General features: G+C 39.3%; 1 protein-coding gene across 2 annotated transcripts in view; it reads left to right on the top strand.

Moving 5' to 3' along the window:
• ASAH2 (N-acylsphingosine amidohydrolase 2) overlaps positions 1 to 23,997 on the top strand; it is a 142,307-nt gene that overhangs the window by 43,947 nt on the left and 74,363 nt on the right. For both annotated transcript variants that reach the window (XM_066244175.1, XM_066244173.1), the window contains 3 exons: positions 1,387 to 1,563; positions 10,731 to 10,858; positions 11,978 to 12,055. In XM_066244175.1, the coding sequence (XP_066100272.1) occupies positions 1,387 to 1,563; positions 10,731 to 10,858; positions 11,978 to 12,055 (383 nt within the window). The remainder of the gene's footprint in view (positions 1 to 1,386; positions 1,564 to 10,730; positions 10,859 to 11,977; positions 12,056 to 23,997) is intronic.

Here is a 23,997-nt window from a genome sequence, read left to right on the forward strand (position 1 = left end):
TGAGCTGTTTATAGTCTTTTAATTTTGTTTTAAAATATTTAAACTGAGACTCCTGGACATAAATAAAAGTGAAGTGGCTACCCAAGGGAGAAGGATGGGGGTAGGGAAGTAAAGAGGGACAAATATATGGTGATGGCAAATGAGTTGACTTTGAATGATAGGTACACAATGAAATCAACAGTTCAAATGCTACAGAAATAATAATCTCCAGGTCCATCCATGCCACTGCAAAAGGTAAAATTTCCTTCTTTTTCACAGCTGCATAGTATTCCATTGTATATATGTATCACAGCTTTTTAAATCCACTTGTCCACTGACGGACACTTGGGTTGTTTCTAGATCTTGGCTATTGTAAACAATGTTGCAATAAACATGGGGATGCATATCTTCTTTTGAATTAGTGTTTTGGGATTCTTGAAGGGTCTATTTCTAAGACTGCTCCCCCACATGACTAGCAAGTTAATGCTGACAAGATGTTTTTTCTAAAGGGAACTCTACACAGGATTGCTGGGGTATCATTAGGTATATTGGCTTCCCTCAGACCAATAAGTGTAGTGGTTGGTGTCAGGATATATTGAGTTCTTCATTTTTGGAATTGAGAGAGTAAAAAGGACTTTGTACTGTCTGTTCACTGCTCCCATGATGCTTTTTCCTCCAGGTATTGCATGACCAGAATGCTCTCTTCAGTTAAAGTTCTGATGAAGGGTAAACTCTTGGGAAAGATCTTTCTTCACCAACAACCAACATCCTCTTTTTCCTTACCCAGCAATATTTTGTTTCACAGCACTTATCAATATATAATATAATATTATATACTTGTTTTTTGTTTATCATCCTACTTATTAGAATAAAAACTTCTTCAGAATTGAAACCTCATATATTTCTAGAGCTTAGAACCGTGCCTGGATATTAATGCTATGTGTGGAAAGATGAATAGGGAAGAGTACTGACTCTGCTGTTGGAGAGACTTGGATCTGGATTTAGGCTGTGCTATTTATTATGTCAGTGGGCAGATTATTTACCTTCTATACAATTCAGTGTCATCAGCTAAAAGACAGGGTTAAAAATACATACCTCTTGAAGTTATTGTAATTACTTTTAAATGACATACTTAGCATTATGTGTGCTTACATGTAGCAAAAATTTACAAAATGTTAGCTATTGAAATCATTATTGTTATTGTTACTATGGTGGTATACTGAAGCTATAGGTACTGTGTATACTATGGACAGTAGATATACTGTGATGCTATATGGAGAGAAGGGCCACATGACAGAGAAGTCATTGGTATGGATCACTGAGTGAGGGGTCTTGCTAGAGCCTCTTTTCATGCTAAGCCCCAATATTATGTCAATTCTTAGTTATGTTTTTCTTTCTTTCTTTCAGGTCCTGAATAGACTGAAGAGTAAATATGGCTCCCTTTACAGAAGAGACAATGTTATCCTGAGTGGCACTCACACACACTCGGCTCCAGCAGGGTATTTCCAGTATACCGTATTTGTAATTGCCAGTGAAGGATTTAGCAATCGAACTTTTGAATACATGGTCACTGGCATCGTGAAGGTAGGCAAAGAACCCCAGAGGCAGCTTTCCTACTGCTCACAATGTTTATTAGGAGTGAGCTATGGAAGCAGTTCCTATAGTATCTTGGTCTGATCACAGTTTTAGCACCTACCTCCTGTCCCCCTTCCTGACTCCCTTGCAAATTCTAGTCTTTAGCTGTGGGCTGTTATGCATGAGACACTGATTAACTGTAGAGAAGGATTCTATGGCAATAAGCCTCATGCAGTCATCTAAAGAGACAGAAAACATATTATAAGCCTTACAAATTATAGGGCCCCACCTGGTCTGTTCTTGCACAAAATCCCACAGAAAGACACCAACCCATTAAGCACCGTGGACCAGCGTGGCTAGTAATTCTGGGTCCTGAGAGAGAATGGTGTGGAATTAAGAAAATAGACTCACCAAGAAAAGAGGATGGCCTCTTCAATGCTGATGGCAATATCAAAGAGCTATAGCCCCCCAGTTTGCTTTATTATATAGCCAAATGCAAATAAAGAAGTCTTTGATACAAAGTCACACATCTGAGCCAAAAACAAGAATTCTCTCAAGGCATAAACAGGAATCCCTTCACTATACATAAGTAAAATCAAGCAACATCTGAACAAACAAAGGGTGAGAGGAAGGGCATGTAAATTGCTTCCAGTAGCTTAAGCAAGCAAGTGAAGTGCAGGTATGAGATCAGTACAAATACTCAGCTTTATAGCCAATATGGAGGTGGTGGTGGTGGTGGGGAGAACTTAGCCTTTTGCTAAGCCTTGAATTTACAAAGGCTTTTTTTCTACTTGCAGTCTACCCCATATCCTCCTTTTCTTTTTTCTTTTTAATTTGTGTGCTGAGATTTACACTCATCTGATTTCCCAGTTTCCCAGATTCTAATTTGGAGGCAGACTGAAAAAATAGAGAATAAACACAAAATTAGTAAAGCCAATGCTAACAGATATCCAAACAAGTATTCTAATACATTAAAGGGATTAAAGCCTTTTAGATTAGCAAGCAAATTTTTAGCCAATACAGCAGGATCTATAATAGAGTCTTTGCTGTTTTAAATGTCCTTAATATATTAATGTAATTTCAACAAGTCCATGTTGGCACCATCACCATTCCACATTCCTGCAGATGCAACCCAACTCCACTTCAGTCCCATTGAGAACTGACAACAGGGAGCAGGATTCCAGGAAATACATCCAGGAAAAGTCCAGGAGTACAGGAAACACATCCAGGAAAATTCTATATGGCACTCAAATTGTTGTCACACTTCTACACTTTGCAGCTAGCATCCAAGTTCCAATGACCACTGCTTCTAGCTGGTAATGATTCAGGTAGACTGGAAAAGCCATCTGTAGACATGTGTGGAGATGGAGCCCCTGTTCTCTTCAGCTTGGAGAGATGAGACCAGGGGGCCTGTTCTTGGAATTTTACAGCCGTGGGATGGTGAAGAGCATCTTGGGATACACTATGCTGGGCAGCAAAGACTAATTCATAACAGAAGTTGGCAAAAAGGAGAAAGAAAGCTCTGAATTAGGAGTAGGTCCCATCCTAAAATAGGCATAGGGCATTGAGGCAAGAGGAATAAAAGAGACAAGCAAAGCAGCAGAAAACAGGACTATCAACACCCACAACAGAGATCTTTAAGGGATGAATAAAACCCCAAATATTCAAGCAAGACAGAGTAAGTGGCCCTTGTGTCCATAAGAAATGAGATAAGTTTACCTGCTACTTGGAAGAAATACCCTAGGCTCATCCACAGTTATGTGAGATGGGACTGATGGCCCTGGGCACCTTTAGCCTTCAGTGGCAAGTCCCAGCCTGCAAGGTTACGGTCACAGCTGGCTGAAGCAGGGCTGGAAAAGACTGAACCCTCCCTTAGAGAGCGAAGGGGCAGCTTACCTTCCAGTATCCCCCTTTCCCCCCACAACAAAGGCACATCCCTGGTGGGGACTGAGAAGCCTACCTAGCAGGCTTTAGCTCAATGACCTTCCTTTCCACTATTGAAGCAGGGTCCAGATGGAGTCCCATGAGGCCCCTTTGGGGCATTGGAGCCTTTAAGGGCATATTCCAAGAGCTGGTATTTTACCTGATCTCTTTTGGGTTTTGTCTGCCTCTTGGTCATTATAGACTTAAAAGCCATGCTCAGAAGATCTTGCTAAGGGGTTTTAGGGTCCTTGTCTGCCTATATAAACTTTTTCTGTATATCTGGAGCTATTTGGAAAAAAACAAAACAGTGTTATTTGTTGGATCAAATAAAAGAGGGTTTAAGTTTGCAGGAGAAAGAGGTTTGGCGTCTCCTGTACATCAACATTCAAAAGAAATTTTTTAAAGTAAAAAGCACAATAAGGAAGAGTTGCAGTAGTCCCAAGATATGACTCCCCCTTTTATATATATATATATTAATTGACCTTAAATATTTGCTGGGTACAGTTTAATAATACCTTGACTTTAAAGATTGTAAGAAATACCTGTAATTCAAAAGGTTTCACAAAATATAGTAAATGCTTTTCCTACATATGTAGGAACATTGTCAGTTTTAATCAGCTAGGAAGTCCAGTAATAGAAAATGCATACAGACAATGAGCTATAACATGCTTAACAGCTTCTCCTGTTCTGGCAGAGGCTACTTTAAATCTGGAATAAGTATTTACTGTAACATGGACAACGGACTGTTTGCCAAATGAAGGTATATGAGTAACACCACTTGCCAAAGTTGTCCTGGTAGGAGTCCTCGAGGGTTAACCCCAAACGAAGGGATAGATTGTAGTATAGGACACCTTGAACAGGATTTAGCAATCTGCCATGCTGCTTCCCAAGAATGTTGAAACTGTTTACGCAGGGCTGCAACATTCTGGCGATGAATAGTATGAGATTAAATTGTTTGATCTGTCATGGTTGCTCCAATAATTTTCTTTTGAGTAGCTTGATCAACAAGGACATTTCTTTGTGCTAAAGCTCCAGGGAACATGGATTGAGCTTGAATATGTCCTATAAAATATGGAGCTCTATGTTGACTTACAGGTCTTTGAAGAAGGAGAAATTGATGAAATACTTTGTTATCAGCAGTTGTTCCTAAGACAGCAGACTCTATAGTGGAAACAACCATAAGTAAAAATTTGCTGTCTGTATATAGATTAAAGGAGGAACATGACAAATGCTAAAAAGCCATGATAATGGCATGTAATTCTACTCTTTGAGCTGATTTTAAGGTGACTGTTTCAGTATAAACTTGTCCATCAATTATTAAGCCTGCTATTCCTGAGCTGGACCCATCAATAAAGACTGTAGGTACTTCAGGAATGGGCTCATTAACAATTGTCTTAGAAAAGACAAATGTAGTAATTAATGGAAATTGAACTATTTTATCAGCTGGATAGTGAGAATCAATTTGGCCTATAAAATCTGCAAAAGCAATTTGCCATTTAGTGGAAGTTTCCCAGAACCATTGTTATTGATTCTTTGAAAAAGGAACAATAATAATTTGAGGCTCAAAACCTATAAGCTATAAGAGTTGCCTATGCCCCTTGATAATCAAGAAGGCAACAAGATCAAAATACAGAGATAAAACTTTCTTAGGAGTAACAGCTAAATGAATCCATTCAATAGGACCTGAAGCTTGCCACAATAGTCCCGTTGGAGTGTAAACTCGAGGGACAAATTAGTAAGGCAATTGATTCTTCTGGATTTATGCATTTTAGTTGTGCTTGTTGCAAGGCTTTTTCTACAGTCTTTAAAGCTTGCTATCCCACAGCTGTAAGTAGCCAAGGAGAAGCTGGTTCAGTCAAGCCTCTAAGAATATCAAAAAGTGGCTTCAGTTACCCAGTAGTTAATTTCAAGGAAGGTCTAAGTCAATTAATATCTCCTAATAATTTCTGGACATCATTTAAAGTTTGCAAATGATCTGTCCTGATTTCTAATTTTTGTGGATGAATTTGTTGTCCCTCAATAATTTGTCCTAAATAAGAGAAAGGTAAAGATTGCTATACCTTTTCAGGAGCTATATAAAGTCCTGATTCTTTCAAAGAATATTTTAGTTGGGGCAAAATGGTCAACACAGTGTTTTTATCTGGATGAGCAATAAGAATATCATTCTATAATGAATTATGTATGCCTTAGGGTGCTGCCTCATACTGGAGAGATAGTTTGAGCAACATATTTTTGTCACAAGGTAGGACTGTTAGCCATACCTTGAGGCAAAACTCTCCACTGGTACCACTCCATTGGAGCCTGGAAATTAAGTGGAGGAAGACTGGATGCAAAACACTTGCAATCATGAGGGCTTAAAGGAATACTAAAGAAGCAATCCTTCAAGTCAATAATTACAAGGTAAAAATCCCATGGAATGGCAGTAGGAGAAGGGAGTCCTAGCTGGAGAGGACCCATGATTTCTGTAGTCTTATTCATTGCTCTTAAATCTTATAATAGCCTCCAGTTTCTTGATTTCTATTTAATAACAAATATAGGCATATTCCATGGGCTATTAGAAAGTTCAATGTGCCCAAGCTGTAACTGTTCTAGTACTAATCGAGCAGCTGCCTTAAGTTTTTCCTGAGAAAGGGGTCATTGGTCTACCCATACAGGATTATCTGATTTCCAAGTAATTGGGTCTGCACAATGCATTATTGAGGTAGCAGGAGCTACCAAGGCCCCTATGCTAAATTTTGATATCCTAATCCATGCCTTCTGTATTGGGTGCCACATCTACGCAGGTGAGAATTCCCCGCTGTTCTTTCCCTAGTCCCTTAGTGGGCAAAAATCCCTATCAAACATTTAAGTACTGACTAAACCATTATTAGGACTGACAAGCAATGCTCCCATATTTTTCAAAACATCTCTACCCCACACATTAACTGGCAATCCAGGGAGCACACAAGGCTGAAAAAGTCCAGAATGACTTTTTTTTATCTTCCCATTGTAAAAAAAACTAGAGCTTTGTTGAGGGAATTTACTCTTCCCTATACCTTTTAATTCTGTGGCTGCTGAATAAGTGGGCCAAACTAGAGGTTTGTTGAGGGGATTCACTTTTCCCTATACTTTATAATTCTGTGGCTGCTGCATAAGTGGGCCAGGAAGGAGGCCAATATAGCTTAGAAATAACAGATACATCAACTCCAGTATCTAAAAGTCCTTTAAATTTATACCCTTGTATTGTTAGTTCCATTTCAGGGCATTCCTGACCTATTTTTTGAATCCAATAGGCAAAATCAGAGAAGCCAAATCCCTGATTTCCTCGGGGCCACTTTTGCAAGATGTGGCCTGAGAAGCAGAATTAGAATCCTTATACTATTCTTCTAACTGCCTGAAGCAGCTTGAGATAAATTCTTGAAATGAGTTATTAGGGCCTTGCTTAATTTTGCTCAATTCCTTTGTTTTACCTTCCTGAGTATAGCCTTACACATAAACAAGACAATTTATGCACAAAAACACAAGTATAATTTTGATTAATTCTAATGCTTGAATTGCTATTTGGCTCCTAACTCTGAACACACCTCACAACGTACTAACCAAATTAGTAAGTCTTAAGGCAAAATTAACCATTCTCTCCTTCAGGAACCAGGGGCATACATCTTGAATATATTGTAAAAAGCATTCTAGCTGCATAACTCTTCTTACAAAAAGGTCCCCTACTTTTGACCCTAATTGTCCCATAATTTATTAATCCCAACTATATTCTCCCTAAAAACTTTCTTTACTCACTGTGCACACTTGGGGTGTTCCGTCATCTGCCTTTAGTTTAGTTTTATTGTACTTGAGCCCCACATTGGGCACCACTTGCCGCAGACGAGTGAGGCTAGTAATTCTGGGTCCTGAGGGAGAACAGTGCAGGATTTAAAAAACTCACCAAAAAAAGAAGATGGGATCGGGAGGCCTCTTCAATGCTGATGGCAATATCAGAGAGCCATAATCCCCAGTTTGCTTTATTATATAGCCAAATGCAAATAAGGAAGTCTTTGATACAAAGTCACACATCTGAGGCAAAAACAGGAACTCTCTTAAGGCATAAACAGGAATCCCCCCACCATGCATAAGTGAAATCAACCAACATCTGAACAAACAAAGGGTGAGAGGAATGGCATGTAAATTGCTTCCAGCAACTTAAGCAAGCAAGTGAAGTGTGGGGTATGAGATGAGTGCAGATACTCAGCTTCATAGCCAATATGGAGGTGTGTTGGGGGGAGAGCTTAGCCTTTTGCTAAGCCTTGAATTTACAAAGGCTTTTTGCTACTTGCAGTCTACTGCAATTAAGGAACTCAAAGCAATTATAAATAATTCCAATTTTTCCTTGTAATTCACAAAAAGCGAGAAAGGAGATGTAATTTAGAAATTCCTCATTTTTCAAGTCCTCTACAGCAGTGTTCCCCAACCTTTTTTGGGCCAAGGACCAGTTTAATGTCAGAAAATATTTTCACAGACCAGCCTTTAGGGTGGGATGGATAAATGCACAAAATAAATTATGTGACCGGCGTAAAAACTGGTATTTTTAAATATAATTGTCGAACTTATGAGACAAGTGTCAAGAGTGAGTTTTAGACAGCTGTAACAGAGGGAATCTGGTCATTTAAAAAAAACAAAACATCGTTCAGACTTAAATATAAATCAAACGGAAATAATGTAAGTTATTTATTCTTTCTCTGCGGACCAGTACTGGTCCGCAGCCTGGAGGCTGGGGACTACTGCTCTACAGCAGCTTTAATTTGACATGGTTCTCCTACCAGTACCCTGAAACTTTTCTCCTATTCATGGTTTGGGTTCCTTTCTTTTAATCCTCTCTCTCCTGTCTTCCAGCTCATTATTTTCTTTTTTTTTTAATTTATTTTTATTTTTTTATTATTAATCTTTAGAGAGGAGAGAGTGAGAGAGAGAGAGAGAGAGAGAGAGAGAAGGGGAAGGGAGGAGCAGGAAGCATCAACTCCCATATGTGCCTTGACCAGGCAAGCCCAGGGTTTTGAACTGGCGACCTCAGCGTTCTAGGTCGACGCTTTATCCACTGTGCCACCACAGGCCAGGCATCATTATTTTCTTGCATAGGATCCTTACTAGTGTTTTCTTCTTCATTCCTTTGCCTTTTAGGTTTAGTCTCTCTAGTTTATCTCATAAAGTCACCCCCCCCTATCCACAATCCAGGGATCTAATTGGCAAAGGCAGAAATTTCTTTGCTAGCCACAGTTTGAAAAACAGTGCTGCAATCTATAAATAGCTTTATGAAATCAATTTTATGGGTTTCAATAAGCATTAAAAAAAGAAAATAGAATTTGGAAAACATAGTGCATAACATACATTGTGAACTTTATTTTAGGATATATATGTTGATATACATTAAATTATGATTTAAAGAATGTATTGCTTACTCTGCTTCTCAAAGTTGGCCTTACAGAGTGGTGGGATGGAGAGGGTAGGGAGGGTGAAAATACCTAAATATCCTGTCCCAGTGTTCTAGGAATCACATCTCCCATTTAGACCATCTGAAACAGCAGGTCATGCCTGACTCAGCAGTCAGGTGCTAATCAGCACTGTGCTTCTCTATATACAGCACTTTTTTAAGTGGGAGAGGGGAGAGATGAAAAACATCAACTCATAGTTGTGGCACCTTAGTTGTTCATTGATTGCTTTCTCATATGTGCCTTGACTGGGGGGCTCCAGCCGAGCCAGTGACTCCTTGCTCAAGCCAGTGGCCTTAGTCTTCAAGCTAGCAACCTTTGGGCTCAAGCAAGTGACCATGGAGTCATCATATGTATGATCCCACATTCAAGCCAGTGACCCCATGCTTAAGCTGGTGACCTGCGCTGAAGCCATTGACCTCAGGGGTTTTGCCCCTGGGTCCTCAGCATCTCAGGTCAACGCTCTTTCCACTGCACCACCTCCTAGTCAGGCTACACAGCATATTTTCTATCCTCATCCTGAAGGTCATGTCTCTTCACCTCCAGAATGACATCAGCCATGTGGTTCTTCAGCTTTCTCCCTATAGTGGGATGTAAAGTCAGTAGCCATGGCCACCATCACCTCTGCCTGGCCTGTGCAGGTTCAGGTTTGATTCAGACAGATGGTAATGAAACAACGAAGCCAAGAACTGGTAGGCCATTACCTTTAATCCTAGTTTGTACCCAGCAGGCAAGAAATACACATAGTGGGAAAACACTTCCCTTTCCATTCAGGACTCCCAAAGCCACTGACTCATTTGAGTTTCCTAGAATCAAAGGTTTCTACCTCACCAGCCTTATTCACCTCTGTTCCCCATCTCCTTCTCTCTGCACAAACTCTGCACAAACTGAATTCCTCTTCAGCACTCTTCCATCTTGGCTGCTTCTCCTCTCCAATGTTAATTTCAGGAACCAAGAGAGAGAAAACTCCAGGTCTGCTCCCTTTTATAGTGTAGAAATCCAAACCTTTAAGCCAATATACAAATAAGGAAGTCTCTGATACAAAGCCACTTATCTGAGGCATAAATGGGATTTCCTCATAAGAGTGCACCACCCCACATCATGCAACAGGGTGTGAGGAAAAGCTTAATGTTGAGAAGATTTTAGTATTAAAAGGGTGGGAAAGGCTTAGTCTTAAAACTAAGCCTTAGACTATAAGGCTCCTCCTGCCTGCTTACAGCCTGTCCCCCACACCCAATGCAAACTATAAGTGAACAAACATATACAGCTAGTGCTTGACTTACAACCATGATTGGTTCTGACAGACCAGTCATAACATGATTTGGTTATAAGTTGAGTAGGCTATATGTACAGTACTGTGAAATGTTGTTATAAAAATCTTTAAGTCAAAGACAAAAACAATTTCCTCTTGGTAGACATCTTGGGAGGGGTTTGATGAAAAATATCCAAGACACACAAATTGCTGTACCGAGTCTGGGATAACAGTTGAAATGGTGCACATGGAGATGGTAGTGCTGCTGGAAGCTAGTCCGTGCTGTCGTATGCCCAGCTGGGCAACACTTGCTACCCAGATGTGGAGCAGTCGTGGCTAGCGATTGTGGTCGTAAAGTCGAATAGTCGTAAGTTGCATAGGTCGTAAGTCGATCAATACCTGTACATTATATTTGCAAACTTATTTGACCCTCATGAGAATAAGCTGGAGACCAAGGAAATTGTCTACAGGTCTCTTCTGTTTATATTTACTAAGTCATTAGGATTTCTAACTTTACAACTCTTTTTTTTTTTTTTTTTAACTCACAGAGCATTGAAATGGCACACAGACATATGAAACCAGGTAAACTCTTTATCAATAAAGGAAATGTGGATGGTGTACAGATCAACCGAAGCCCTTTTTCTTACCTTCAGAATCCACTGTCAGAGAGAGCAAGGTGAGAAGGGTAATTATTAAAATAAAATCACGTGTTTTCTTTGGGAAACAGCAACAACATCTAAGAACAGGGTTGTTAACTTGATGAATATGGTAGGATCCCAACAGAGTATTAAAGATCAAATAATTTAAAAACATGTTAATAATCCAAGATGCGCAAAAATAAAAAATGAATGTACAAGAGAAACACACATTAACCCATGCATGTCTCTTCCCGCTTTGAGGGCTGTGGGAGTTAGTGTGAATGTTTGAAGGACTCTAGGCTTTGGAATCCTACAGAACTGGTCTCATCTTAGCTTTATCTCTTCCTAGTTGGGTGACCTTTAGGATCTATATGGTGATAAGGATAAGTGATTTATTTATCTTAATTTATTGGCTCTTAGTTTCTTCATTTGTAAAATGGAGATTAAAATGTGCATACCAACTGCTTGTTAAATTAATGAGTAGCTCTTTTTATTATGTTAATCAGAAGAAATCATCTTAGTCCTAGGGAATGTGGCAAGGAAGAGGAGATAAATAAATAAAAAACTGGAAAAGCAAGAAATAAAACTAAAATAATTGAATTTAATACCTAAGGGAGATAGTTATATATTTTTTTTTAAAAAAGTGATGAGCCAGGTTTGCAACAGAAGAGGAATCTTTACTACTATGCCAATGTAAAATAATACTTCAGTTTAACTTGACCACTTGACATTTTATACCTGTCTGCATATTTTTCAGTAACTTTCAAATATCTTCTGTCCCTTGAAAGGACAGAAAAGAACATTTTAAGTTGTAGGTCATGAATGCTTTTGATGTTATATATTTCCTGCTATTTTTAAGAGAGTCCATTAAAATTTGATATGAGTAGAAATTTTAAAGAGAAACCCTTTTTGTAAGAAAATACGTGTTATAAAAATTGTGTCTATTACATAAAAATGGATATTTCATCTCCAGCTGGACAAACCATTTCTTTAGCTGAGGAATGAGGTCTTGGGGTGCAGTTCATGGGACTACAGCCAGTAAGGGGTCTTGCTCACTGAGAGGCGTGTTGGTTTCTGTGCCAGCGTCTACTGTTTGTCACACATGGTGCCCGCACTCTAACATAAAACTGACTAACTTTCTTTGTTTTGGTGACTAGGTATTCTTCAAATACAGACAAGGAAATGTTAGTCTTGAAAATGGTAGATCTGAATGGAGATGACCTAGGCGCTATCAGGTACTCTCTTTACTTTTAAAATTCTGTCTGGATAACTTTCTTTAACTACAAGGTTGGAGAAGGGGAAGAGACTAGAATAGTGTCAGTAGAGGCTGAGAATAAGTAAAGTGGTTAGAAGTCTAGATTCAGGTATTAAGACATGTTGGAGATCCAGCCATGGGCTCTACAGCAAGATGCTCAGCCTCTTGAGGTAAGCTTTTCATGTGTAAAATGGGGCTCATAAAAGGATTATATAAAGGAGAGATCTGGGTAAAAGAAGTTCCGAACAACATCTGGCATTTAATATAGTCAGTATTAGTGCTTATGATTATATCAAGATTTTTTTTTTTTACTTAAGTGAGAAGTGGGGAGGCAGAGTGACAGACTTCCGCATGCACCCCAACTGGGACTCACCCGGCAAGTCCCCCTATCTGGTGATGCTCTGCCCATCTGGGGCCACTGCTCCATTGCTCGGTAACCAAGCTATTTTAGCATCAGAAGTGAAGTCATGGAGCCATCCTCAGCACCAGGACCAATGTGCTCCAACCAAGCCATGACTGAGGGAGAAGAAGAGAGGAAGAAATAGAAAGGAGAGAGGGAGGGGTGGAAAAGCAGATGGTCGTTTTTCCTGTGTGCCTTGATGGGAATTGGACTTGGGAAGTCCATACGCCGGGCCCATGCTTTACTACTTAACTAACTGGCCAGGGCCATATCAAGATTTTATAAATGGAACTTCTATGATAGTAGACAGTTATCTCTTGGGAAAGTGAAAAAAACAATTTGGCCAACCAGGCAAATAAATATGAACTTGAGGCCCTGGCCGATTGGCTCAGTGGTAGAGTGTCAGCCTGGCATGTGGAAGTCCTGGGTTTGATTCCCAGCCAGGGCACACAGGAGAAGCGCCCATCTGCTTCTCCACCCTTCTCCCTCTACTTTCTCTCTATTTCTCTCTTCCCCTCCCACAGCCAAAGCTCCATTAAAGCAGAGTTGGCCCGGGCGCTGAGGATGGCTCCATGGCCTCTTCCTCAGGTGCTAGAATGGCTTTGGTTGCAATGGAGCAATGTCCCAGATAGGCAGAGCATCACCCTTTAGTGGGCCTGCTGGGTGGATCCTGGTTGAGCACATGCGGAAGTCTGTCTGGCTGCCTCCCGGCTTCTCACTTCAGAAATATATATATATTTGATATTATTTACCTGACTGTTTCTAAAAAGGTCATGTGAAATCTAATGTAGGACAATGCTAATTAGTGATAAGACCAGAACTGAGACCACCCACAGGTAGCAGATGATGTGAAATTACAGTTTATGATTGATTTTAGCATTTTTTTTAAGTGAGAAGAGGAGAGATAATGAGACAGACTCCTGTGTGTGCTTCAGCCAGGATCCACCTGGCAACCCCTCTCTGGGGCCAATGCTTGAATCAACAGAGCTATGTTTAGTACCTAAGGCTGACACACTCAGACCAACAGAGCTATTCTCAGTGCCAGGGCAAAGCTCAAACTAACCACTGGCTGTGGGAGGGGAAGAGGAAGAAAAGGGGGAGAGAGAGACGAAGAGAAGCAGATGGTCACTTCTCTTGTGTGCCCTGACCAGGGATCAAACCCAGGATGTTCATATGCCAAGCTGACGCTCTATCCATTGAGCTTACTGGCCAGGGCTGCACCTTTTTGTAAACAAGAAAACATGAGCTCTGACCTGTGGTGGCGCAGTGGATAAAGTGTTGACCTGGAAATGCTGAGGTCGCAGGTTCAAAACCCTGGGCTTGCCTAGTCAAGGCACATATGGGAGTTGATGCTTCCAGCTCCCCCCCCTTCTCTCTCTCTGTCTCTCTCCTCTCTAAAAATGAATAAATAAAATAAAAAAAAAGAAAACATGGGTATTTTGTTTTCTTCAAAAAAGAGGCATTCACATTCATAGGTGGTTTTGGTCACTTCAATTGGACTGACTCAGGTTAGGTAACAGTGCCAAATACCTTAATTTGTAGACTTCCAAGTAATGTGGAAATGCCCTTAGAAAGTGTTTATTAACACTTGGGTGCTGAAGTCAAATGGCTTGGGCTCACTCTGAGCTCTCTTCCTTCTTAGCTCTGTTACTTAGGCGAAGTTATATAACTAACTGCTCTGTGTCTCAGTTTTCTTATCTCTAAAACTGAGGGGTAAAGTGAATCCTTAATAATGTTGATAAATGTTAGTAAAGGTGGTGAAGTCTGTTGGGTAGAATAGGAAATATTTAAGGGAAAGGTTCTCTGTGAGTAAAATAAACAATAAATTAAAAGTGATAAGGGGTGAAGATAAACATTAAAGACTATGACCCCCAGTTCAGATACCAGGGTTGGCTCTATAACTAGGTAGAAAACAGCTAAGAAGTTCAGGTTATAGGTGTAGATTTTAAGACTTGGCCCTGCTGCTTATTAACCCTGTGGCCTGGGGAAAGGAACTTATTTATTTACAACTTCACTCCTCTACTTGAAAATTAGAATAATAGTAAGTCATAGGGTTGTTTGAAGATTAAATGAGATAATGCATGCAAAGCTCTAGGTTTGTGCTTGACATGAAAAAATGTTTAATAATTTTAACTAAGAGGTAAGAAATAGAATACTATTCTACTTCTTCTACAAGCTCCATTAGTGGCATTAGAGTGGTTGGAATTCTTAGTATTAGAGTTACTTCTCTGTGTTTAAACTGAGGATATAAAAACCTCCCTGATAAAATAAATGTTATATATATGGATTGACTGAGTAGGACTCATTCTTCTATTACAATAAATTCATCTACTGATTAAGTGCTACCTGGCAATTCACTCAATAGACTTTCTAAATGTCAGGTATGCAACTGTGTGCATGAGGTATGTTATGATGACTAAGTTGTGGTTCCTATCTTCAAGGGTCTTGTAGGTTAGTTGAATGATTGGGACAGGAGGCAGAAATAACTTTTCATTGTTTCTATAGCTGCCATATGTCATCCTTGATGTAATTACTCCTTCAGTTGCCTTTTGTTGCATAGTGAAAATTGATCCAAAACATAAAGTCAAATTTGGGCTGCTAGGGAACTCAGCCAACACACATAGGTGCCTTCTGTTAGAATCCAAAATATTAGGAATTTAGAAACACAGACTCTCAGATTTGCAAAGCATACAGATAATCTATCTAGTTCAACCTTCAGCTAAGGTCTAGAAAGGTGTTGTGACCTTCCCAATACCACAGCCAAGACTATTTTCTTCACACTGAAAACAATATTGGGACCTGGCTGGCTAGCTCAGTAGATAGAGTGTTGGCTCAGCATGCGGATGTCCTGGGTTCAATTGCTGGTCAGGGCACACATAGGAAATGACCATCTGCTTCTCTTCCCCTCCCTCTTCCCCTTCTTTCTCTCTTCTGTTCTTGTAGCCAGTGACTATATTGGTTCTAGCATCAGCCCTGAGTGCTAAGAATAGCCCGGTTAACTTGAGCATCGGTCCCAGACAGGAGTTGCTGGGTGGATCCTGGCTGGGGCGGATCCATGTGGGGATCTGCCTCACTATTTCCTCTCCTCTCACTTAAAAAATATTGAAGTTTATAATTCCTTCCTACTTTAACTTTTGTTTCCATTCCTTCATTCAAGAAGTCTGTACCAGGCACCTACTAGGTGCCGTACAACACCTCCCAGTCCTTGGAAAAGTGTATTTGCTGGCCTTGAAAGTAGAAATCAAATACTATGGAATCACTTTGGAACCAAATACCTGTGTTTCACAGTCCTTGGGAAAATCCTATAAACTCTGTAAAAGTCAGTTTCTACATTTATCAAATGTAGATTTAACATTTCTCTGCACAGAGATTATCTATTCATTCATTCAATGTTGTGGAATATATGTGCCATGAATTAAACTACTACACTGATGAGTGAAAATAGATGTAGGAGCTACATTGACAGAACTAACAGTCTATTGGTAGAGACAAAAGGCATTCAAATGGTCATACAAATGATGTCCAATTATAATTGGGTTAAGTGCTAAGAAAGAAAGCTACGTTAAAGATACTGGATCTGGTCAGGGGAGACTGGGAAAAGCTTCCCTGAGGAAGTGACAGTGGAGCTGAAAACTGAAGTAAGGGTAGCAGTTAACTGGTAAAATGGGGAGTGGAAGAAGACTTTTAACACAGATGTGTGAAAGTCCCAGACCCATTTGAGGAGCTGATAAACAGTGTGCTGAAGTATAGTGGACACTGTGAGATAAAGTTAGAGGTAGAAATTAGATACCATGATGAAGATTTTGGTCTTTATAATTAAGGGGAATGAAAAATCATTAAAGTATTTTAAGCTGGGTTTGGGAGTTGAGGACTCTTTAAAGGTTAAAAAGAGCAGTGATGATTGAGGAATAAAATAGAATTATGGGCATAAAACTATTCCATAGTCTTTAAATTCTCCACAAATGTGAGGCCACTGTGTACTCCAGTAGCTCTAAGGGAAATATTTTTTATCTTTTTTTCATGATCCTACCTTATGCAGAAACAGTAAATGTTTTCTCCAGATGTGGAGAACATGTTTGGACTGCTTTGAATTCTGAATTAAAATATAAGTTGTGTGGCATTTATGAAGTTCACTTTGAGAGACTCTGGTAGGACCCTAATGAGTTTGTCATCAGTGGAGAAGATGAAACTGAAATCTTGAGAGATCCTGATATGGTAAAACACCACGTGCATGAAGCAACTATGACAGGAGAAAACTAAGGTTTCAAATGCCCCCTTCAGAAAGAAAGTCATAAGGGCAGATTGAATGCAGCTGTGATTGATGGGAGCCACTTCTCAAGCAGTCACCTTGTACAGGTGGCTCTGACAGTGGCTCATTTCCTCACGTAGGGTGCAACAAGTCAGGCTGTGTCTCACTTCTTTTTCCTTTTGTTTCTTTGCTTCTGCCAAGTTTTCTTCCTTGAGTTCCCTCCCTCCCTCCCTCCCTCCCTCCCTCCCTCCCTCCCTCCCTCCCTCCCTCCCTCCCTTCCTTGAGCAGTTGGTACTAACATGGCTTCTATTCATGGAGCTGTAAGGAAGGTCTGAGCAGGTGTTTAAATAATTGCTCCATTGCCTTCTGTTTTGTACACTGAAAATCCTTTCATCCTTACAGAAAGGGTCATCATGTAAAGGAGACCTTTAAAAACACACTTTATAAACAACAACAGGGACAGTAATTTGTTTAACCAACTTGAATAATTGGTGTACATACTTGGAAAAATTCAACTTATGAAATTACACTAATTTATTTGAATGGTATTGGCTTACAGAACTCAGTTGTAGTGTGTATGAGTGAGTTTGTGTTTGCCTGCACATGTGTATAAATCCTCTCTACTATCCAAGACTACGACGTCTTGAATTGTAAATTCCCTCTGTCTATTACCAATGGTCTCTATTCGACCATCAGGGGTCCCCAAACTTTTTACACAGGGGGCCAGTTCACTGTCCCTCAGACCATTGGAGGGCCGGCACATACAGTGCTTCTCTCACTGAACACCAATGAAAGAGGTGCCCCTTCCGGAAGTGCGGTGGGGGAGGGGGGCGGATAAATGGTTTCAGGAGGCTGCATGCGGCCTGCGGGCTGGGCTGTAGTTTGGGGATGCCTGGCCCATTCTCCCCTCTACATTCCACCATCTACTTAACCCCCCTCGAATTCAAATGGGGAAACTTCAGTGGCTGCCTTTCACTAACTATTCTTGACCTCTTCTCTTTTCTTCACCTCATCTTGTCTTTGTCTCCATTAGCATTAACTGGCTTGTGAAACCCTGGTCCCTATTCATATCCTTCATAAATTTCTCTTTCCTGTTCTCCCCCTTTTGTGTTGTGAAGTTTGCTGTCACCTCCCTGCTCTACCTTTCCTATCAGCTTGTCTGTGTTCTCTCCAGGGGACTAGTGGCTTTGGTTGTATAGTGAGCTTTCATCCTGTGTCTGATCTATTGTCCTAGAAGGTGAAGAAGCTTAGTAAGGGCTCATTGATAATAAGGGTGATGATGGTTGGCTGATAACAGAAATGAATTATGCTTGTTAATTTAATTTGTTCCAAGTTTAGAAACCAGAACCGTATAAACCAGCTTTCACAACTGGCAGAAGACATTGGACTTTTTATTTGTTGGAATTCTAAAAAATTCTTAATTCAAAGAGATTTATAAGGTTGTCATTTTTCCAAGTTTTTTTTTCCCCCCAGTATAAAAATAATATGTACTCATCAGAGGAAACTTGAAAACTACGGGAAACTAGAAAGAAAGGAAAACTAACTTGGTTCTAGTTCATCCAGTCAACCCTAGTCAGTATTCAGGTGCATTTTCTTCTGTCCCTTTCCCCACATGGAACTTAGTTTAGTATCATATATGTGCTGCTGAAGCGAGCACATCCCCACATGGAACATACAATAAGAAATAAGCATGACTAAAGAAGGTCATTCTGCAAATGTGAATGCTTCTTGGTTTCTCTCACTCTATAAGCTTTAAAATATTGTGAAAAATATTAATGATATCATCTTCATGTACTGAAGTGGTTCTTTTTCTTAGTAACTCTCCATCTAATTTTTTTTTTGTCTTAAAGTCTATGTACTCTCATGTTAATATAGCTAACTCACTTCTCTGCAGGTTAGAATTTTCTATGTATATTTTTCTATCCTTTCTTTCAACTTTGTTCTTACATTTTAGAGTTGTCCCTTCTCAATATCATTATAACTTTATGTGTTATATAAACTATGACCATCTCTTTTGTCTTTGAATGAGTAAGCTTAGTCTCAGGAATTGTGATTATTATGTATCTGAATTTTTCCCTATATGCTTCCACTTAGTGCTATTTGTCTCACTTTTTCAATGTTCCCCTCCTTACATTTTTAGAATTGATAGGGATCTTTTAAAAAAAAAAGTATTTAAATGGTAGATTGTAGTTTCTAAAGATGGCCACAATAACTCTCATCTCATATACTCTATACAAAGCAACTGTGACAGTCCTCATCAAGAGGTGAAGATGATTTTTCTGGCCCTTGAAACTTGCCTGGCCCTGGGACTGCTTTGTTGACTAAAAGATGGGAGAAATGACACTGTGCCATGGCTGGAAGCTTTTTTTTTTTTTTTTTTTAGTAGATTTTATTTTTTTAGAGCAATTTTAGTTTCACAGAAAAATTAAGTAGAAAGTACAATGTTTTGCCATATACCTCTTGGCCCCCAGCATGCACACCCTCCCCGTCAACAGGGATGAACATACCATACGGAAGTAGTACATCTGTCACAGGCGATGATCCTGCATTCACATATCATCATCATCACCCAAAGTTTGTAGTATATACTATAGTTTGCTCTTAGTGGTGGTGTATTAGTGTTTTATTTTAAATCATCTGGTAATCCTGGGACTTGATAACTTCTATTAACATTTTGTTACATAGCCTTTTAGACCTTTTCCTCACCATATTAATATTCAAATTTTTTTATTGATTGATTTTAGAGGGGGAGTGAGGAGAAAGATTTAGATAGATAGATAGATAGATAGATAGATAGATAGATAGATAGATAGATCAATTTGTTGTCCCACTTAGTATCGCATTCATTGGTTTCTCCTCGTATGTGCCCTGGCCAGGGGTTGAACTGGCCACCTTGGCATGTTGGGAAAATGCTTCAACCAAAGGAGCTACTAGGCCAGGGTAGCTCACACTTATACCTTTTAATTTAAAAATGTGACTCTTTATTGTATAAACAACTTGGTCACATTTTTTCACTTAGAGACACCTTATGAATATCCCTCAATGCTAGTTAGTGTTTTTTAAAGTCACCATTTAAAAATTGCTGTATTTCATTATATGTATGCTAATGTGTTCAGCTGACCAACAATCATTTGATATTTAGTTTATATTTTTTCCATCATAATATACAGTGTAATAAGCATTTGAACAGATGTCTTTTGTATTTGCCAATGATTATCTTAAACTAAATTCCTAGAAGTGAAATTGCTGAGCCAAAGAGAAATGATTATGAGTAATGCTTTTCTCATAAATTGCTAAAGGACCTGGGAAAGGTTTTGCTGGTTTACATTCCTGCTACCCTAGCATGAGCATTGTTGTTTCCTTTGCTCTTGCCAATCATCATGTTGTCATACTCTACAACTAATACTAAGGAATAGACCTCAAAAAGCCAAATCACTATAGTTTTTCTTTCTTCAATATCTAGTTAAATTGAATTTAAAAAATACTCTATTGGCCACTTCTTGTTTTACTTTTGTTGATAGCTGAGTCATACCATTTAAGACACAAGCATTTTGACTGTAAAAACTTAATGGGACCTATTCAAAGAAGACATCTCTCCAATAACATTATCAAGAGGGGATTTTTCATCTAGGATTTTTGAAGATAACAAAAAGTATAGATAGGAGTGTAATCTCCTTTCTGGAGCAGTGATGTTAGAAAGATTCTCCAAGATGCTCGCCACCAACTTTACTTGTACCTACAGAAGGTGAGGGTCAAATAAGTTTGCAAATATGATGTATATGTTTGCTTGCTTATAGTTTGCATGGAGTGTGGGGGACAGGCTGTAAGAAGGCAGGATCCTTATCGCCTAAAGCTTAGTTTTAAGACTAAGCCTTTCCCATTCTTTTTATACTAAGATCTTCTCAACACTAAGCTTTTCCCCACACCCCTGACTTTGCATGATGTGGGGTGGTGCACCCTTATGAGGAATCCCATTTATGCCTAGATAAGTGGCTTTGTCTCAGCGACTTTCTTATTTGCATATTGGATTAAAGGTTTTAATTTCTACACTATAAAATAAGGGAGACCAGGGGCTCTCTCACTCAGTTCCTGAAATTAACATTGCAAAGGAGAAGCAGCCAAGATGGCGGAGTGCTGAAGGAGAAGCCAGTTTGTGCAGAGAGGAGATGGGGAACAGAGGTGAATAAGGCTGGTGAGGTAGAAACCTTTGATTCTAGGATTACTCAGATGAGTCACTGGCTTTGGGAGCCCTGAATAAAAAGGGAAGTGTTTGCCCATTGTGTGTATTTTCTCGCCTGCTGGGTGCGAGCTAGGATTAAAGGTAATGGCCCACCAGTTCTTGGCTCTGTTATTTCATTATCATCTGTCTGAATCAAATGTGAACCTGCATGGGCCAGGCGGCTGTGATGGTGGCCACGGCTACTGGCTTTACAGAAGGGTCCTCTGGCTGCCACTCATTGTCTTTCTTTAATCTGAGAAGTATGGTGTATATTCATTGTTTCTGCTTGTTTGAAATCCAGGCCACTCCTTGGGGAATATTCCGGGCCCAATAACCCTTCCAGTATAACACAACAAAACACCCTTTCCTCTCCCTTTAACAAGTTATAATAGGGCAGGTTGAGGAGGACTATAAAGAGGGCAAAAAAGAGATATGTTAATCAGGGTTCATAATGCCAAGTGTCACAACAGACACTAAAAAAATTTTTTTTAGCAAGAAAGACAGAGAGAGAGAGAGGGACAGACAGTGACGAACAGAAAAAAAGGTAGAGAGATGAGAAGCATCAACTCATTGTAACACTTGACTTGTTCATTGATTGCTTTCCATATGTCCCTTGACTGGGACTCCCAGTCTTCCTCCACTTCTAGTAGCTTGGATTTGGCATATGGGTATTTTGTAAACCCTCAAGTCTCTGCCACAAGAGGGCAGGGTTTTCTCATTTAATTATTTCATGCTCGTATCATTTAAGTTGAATATTCCTGAATTGAATACACATACACATGCCATATATTTTAACATTGTATTAATCTTATGAAATATACACACACACACACACACACACATTCAGAGCTTTGTATCTCTTTTCCTTTATCATCATCATTGTCATCACTGCTGTCAGTCATTACCATCAGCTACAGCAGGGGTCCCAAACTTTTAATACAGGGGGCCAGTTCACTGTCCCTCAGACCATTGGAGGGCCGGACTATAATAAAAACTATGAACAAATCCCTATGTACACTGCATATATCTTATTTTAAAGTAAAAAAAACAACAACCAGGAACAAATACAGTATTTAAAATAAAGAACAAGTAAATTTAAATCAACAAACTGACCAATATTTCAAGGGGAACTATGCTCCTCTCACTGACCACCAATGAAAGAGGTGCCCCTTCCAGAAGTGCAGCGTGGAGGCTGGATAAATGGCCTCAGGGGGCTGCATGAGGCCCGCGGACCGTAGTTTGGGGACCCCTGAGCTACAGGAGTATCAGTGTCATCATCATCATCATCATCATCATCATCATCGTGATAATTTCTTCTATTCTTTGTATAGACCCGTCTATAGACTAAACCACTTCAGATGTATTTGTTCCTTTCATTTACAAATGCTGAGAAATAAATACTACTGTTATCTTTATGATATGGATTGAAACACTGAGATTCAAACAGATTAAGTAACTTGTGTCTGACTCCAGAGCCACTAAAACATTTGACCTCTGTATTAGTTTCTTAGGCCTTACAAAACAAATTACTATAGACTGGCTGACTCAAAACAACAGAAATTACTCTTACAGGTCAAGAGGCCAGAAGTTCAAAATCAAAGTATTAGCAGGATTGGTTCTTCTGGAGGCTCTGAGAGAGAGCCTGGTCTATGCCTCTCTCCTACTTTCTGGAGGTTTCCAGCAATGCTTGGCTTGTAGATATATCACTCCAATCTCTGCCTTCATCTTCATATCAGCTACTTCTCCAAGTGTTTCTTTTCTTTTGTTGTTAGGTCACAAGACATTGTATTTAGGGCCAAGCCTAAGCCACTATCACTTGCTCTCTACCTTGATTATATTCCTAAAGACTTTTTCAAACAAGATCACATTTTGAGGTTCCAGTAGACATAATTTCTTTTTTTTTGGGGGGGGGACACTATTCATCCCAGTATAGCTTCCTATATTATATTTATCCAAAAAGCTCCCATTTATTACACATCTCCATCAACATTACCTTTGAGTGGATGTTCAATATTCTCTTTTCCTATTGCTGAACATTTAGTTTGGAGAAGGTGACAGCTAGCCCATAGGACCTTGGTCCAAATCACACAGGCACTCCCTTCCCTGGGCAGACCAAGGTATCTGGGTCAGTGAGCCTGTAGTGGAGTCTGGACTTCAGCTTCCTTTCTGCATGTGGCCCAAGTCTGAGAGAATGGAATCTTGGGTGTGTTTGTTACTATTTTAGAATATTTAAGAAGCTCAATTTTTTCCTATGCCTTTTTTTTTTCTGTTTCAGATTAGGAAGCACATAGTATCTGAATTGAAAGAGGCCCCAGCAGTCTTGCTTCAAATGCCTCAGTTACATAGGAGGAGAAAATAATTATAATATTCTATTTTAAATTGCTGTTTATTGATTCATAAAGCATAGTTGAAATGTATTATTATTTTTCAGTCTCAGGAAACAGAGATCCAGAAATTTTAACTAAGTTTGCTGCAAACTGGGGTAAAATCTCAGTTCTCTTGTCTTTCCTCAGCACCTTGATTGTATCCATGCTGACTCAAGTCAAGCCCTGCTTTCTCTTGTACATCCCAGCTGTGATATAATTATTTAAAAATGTTTATTAACAGAGACATATTCATCCTTTTATTTCTGTATTGTGACTTCTTTTGAAACTATCTAAACCTTTTTTTTCCTCTCTTTTGAACTTTGCTTTGATGAGTATATCTTGGCCAGATAAAACAAGTTGAGTACAGCCTTCTTAATTCATTTTAGTTCATATTCATCTCCTACCATAGTCCTTTGGTTGCTGTGATAAGGCTGGTATTTTAATAGCACACATTTCAAAGGACAGAGGAAGAAAAATATAGCATCTCCTTATACTGAAATTTAAATAACTTTTTAAAATCTTTTTCATTTTTTTGTAAGAAAAATGTTCAATTAATTTTCTAAACTTAAAAAAAATGAAAATAACTCAATGAAATAAAAATTCAAGTTTGTAGTTTAATTGGTAGACCAATATTCTTAACATGTGCTATCTGTACAGATACCATTGTGTTTTCTTGATGGTATAGAAT

The sequence above is a fragment of the Saccopteryx bilineata genome, chromosome 9 (genome assembly GCF_036850765.1).
Source record: "Saccopteryx bilineata isolate mSacBil1 chromosome 9, mSacBil1_pri_phased_curated, whole genome shotgun sequence".
Lineage (NCBI taxonomy): Eukaryota > Metazoa > Chordata > Mammalia > Chiroptera > Emballonuridae > Saccopteryx > Saccopteryx bilineata.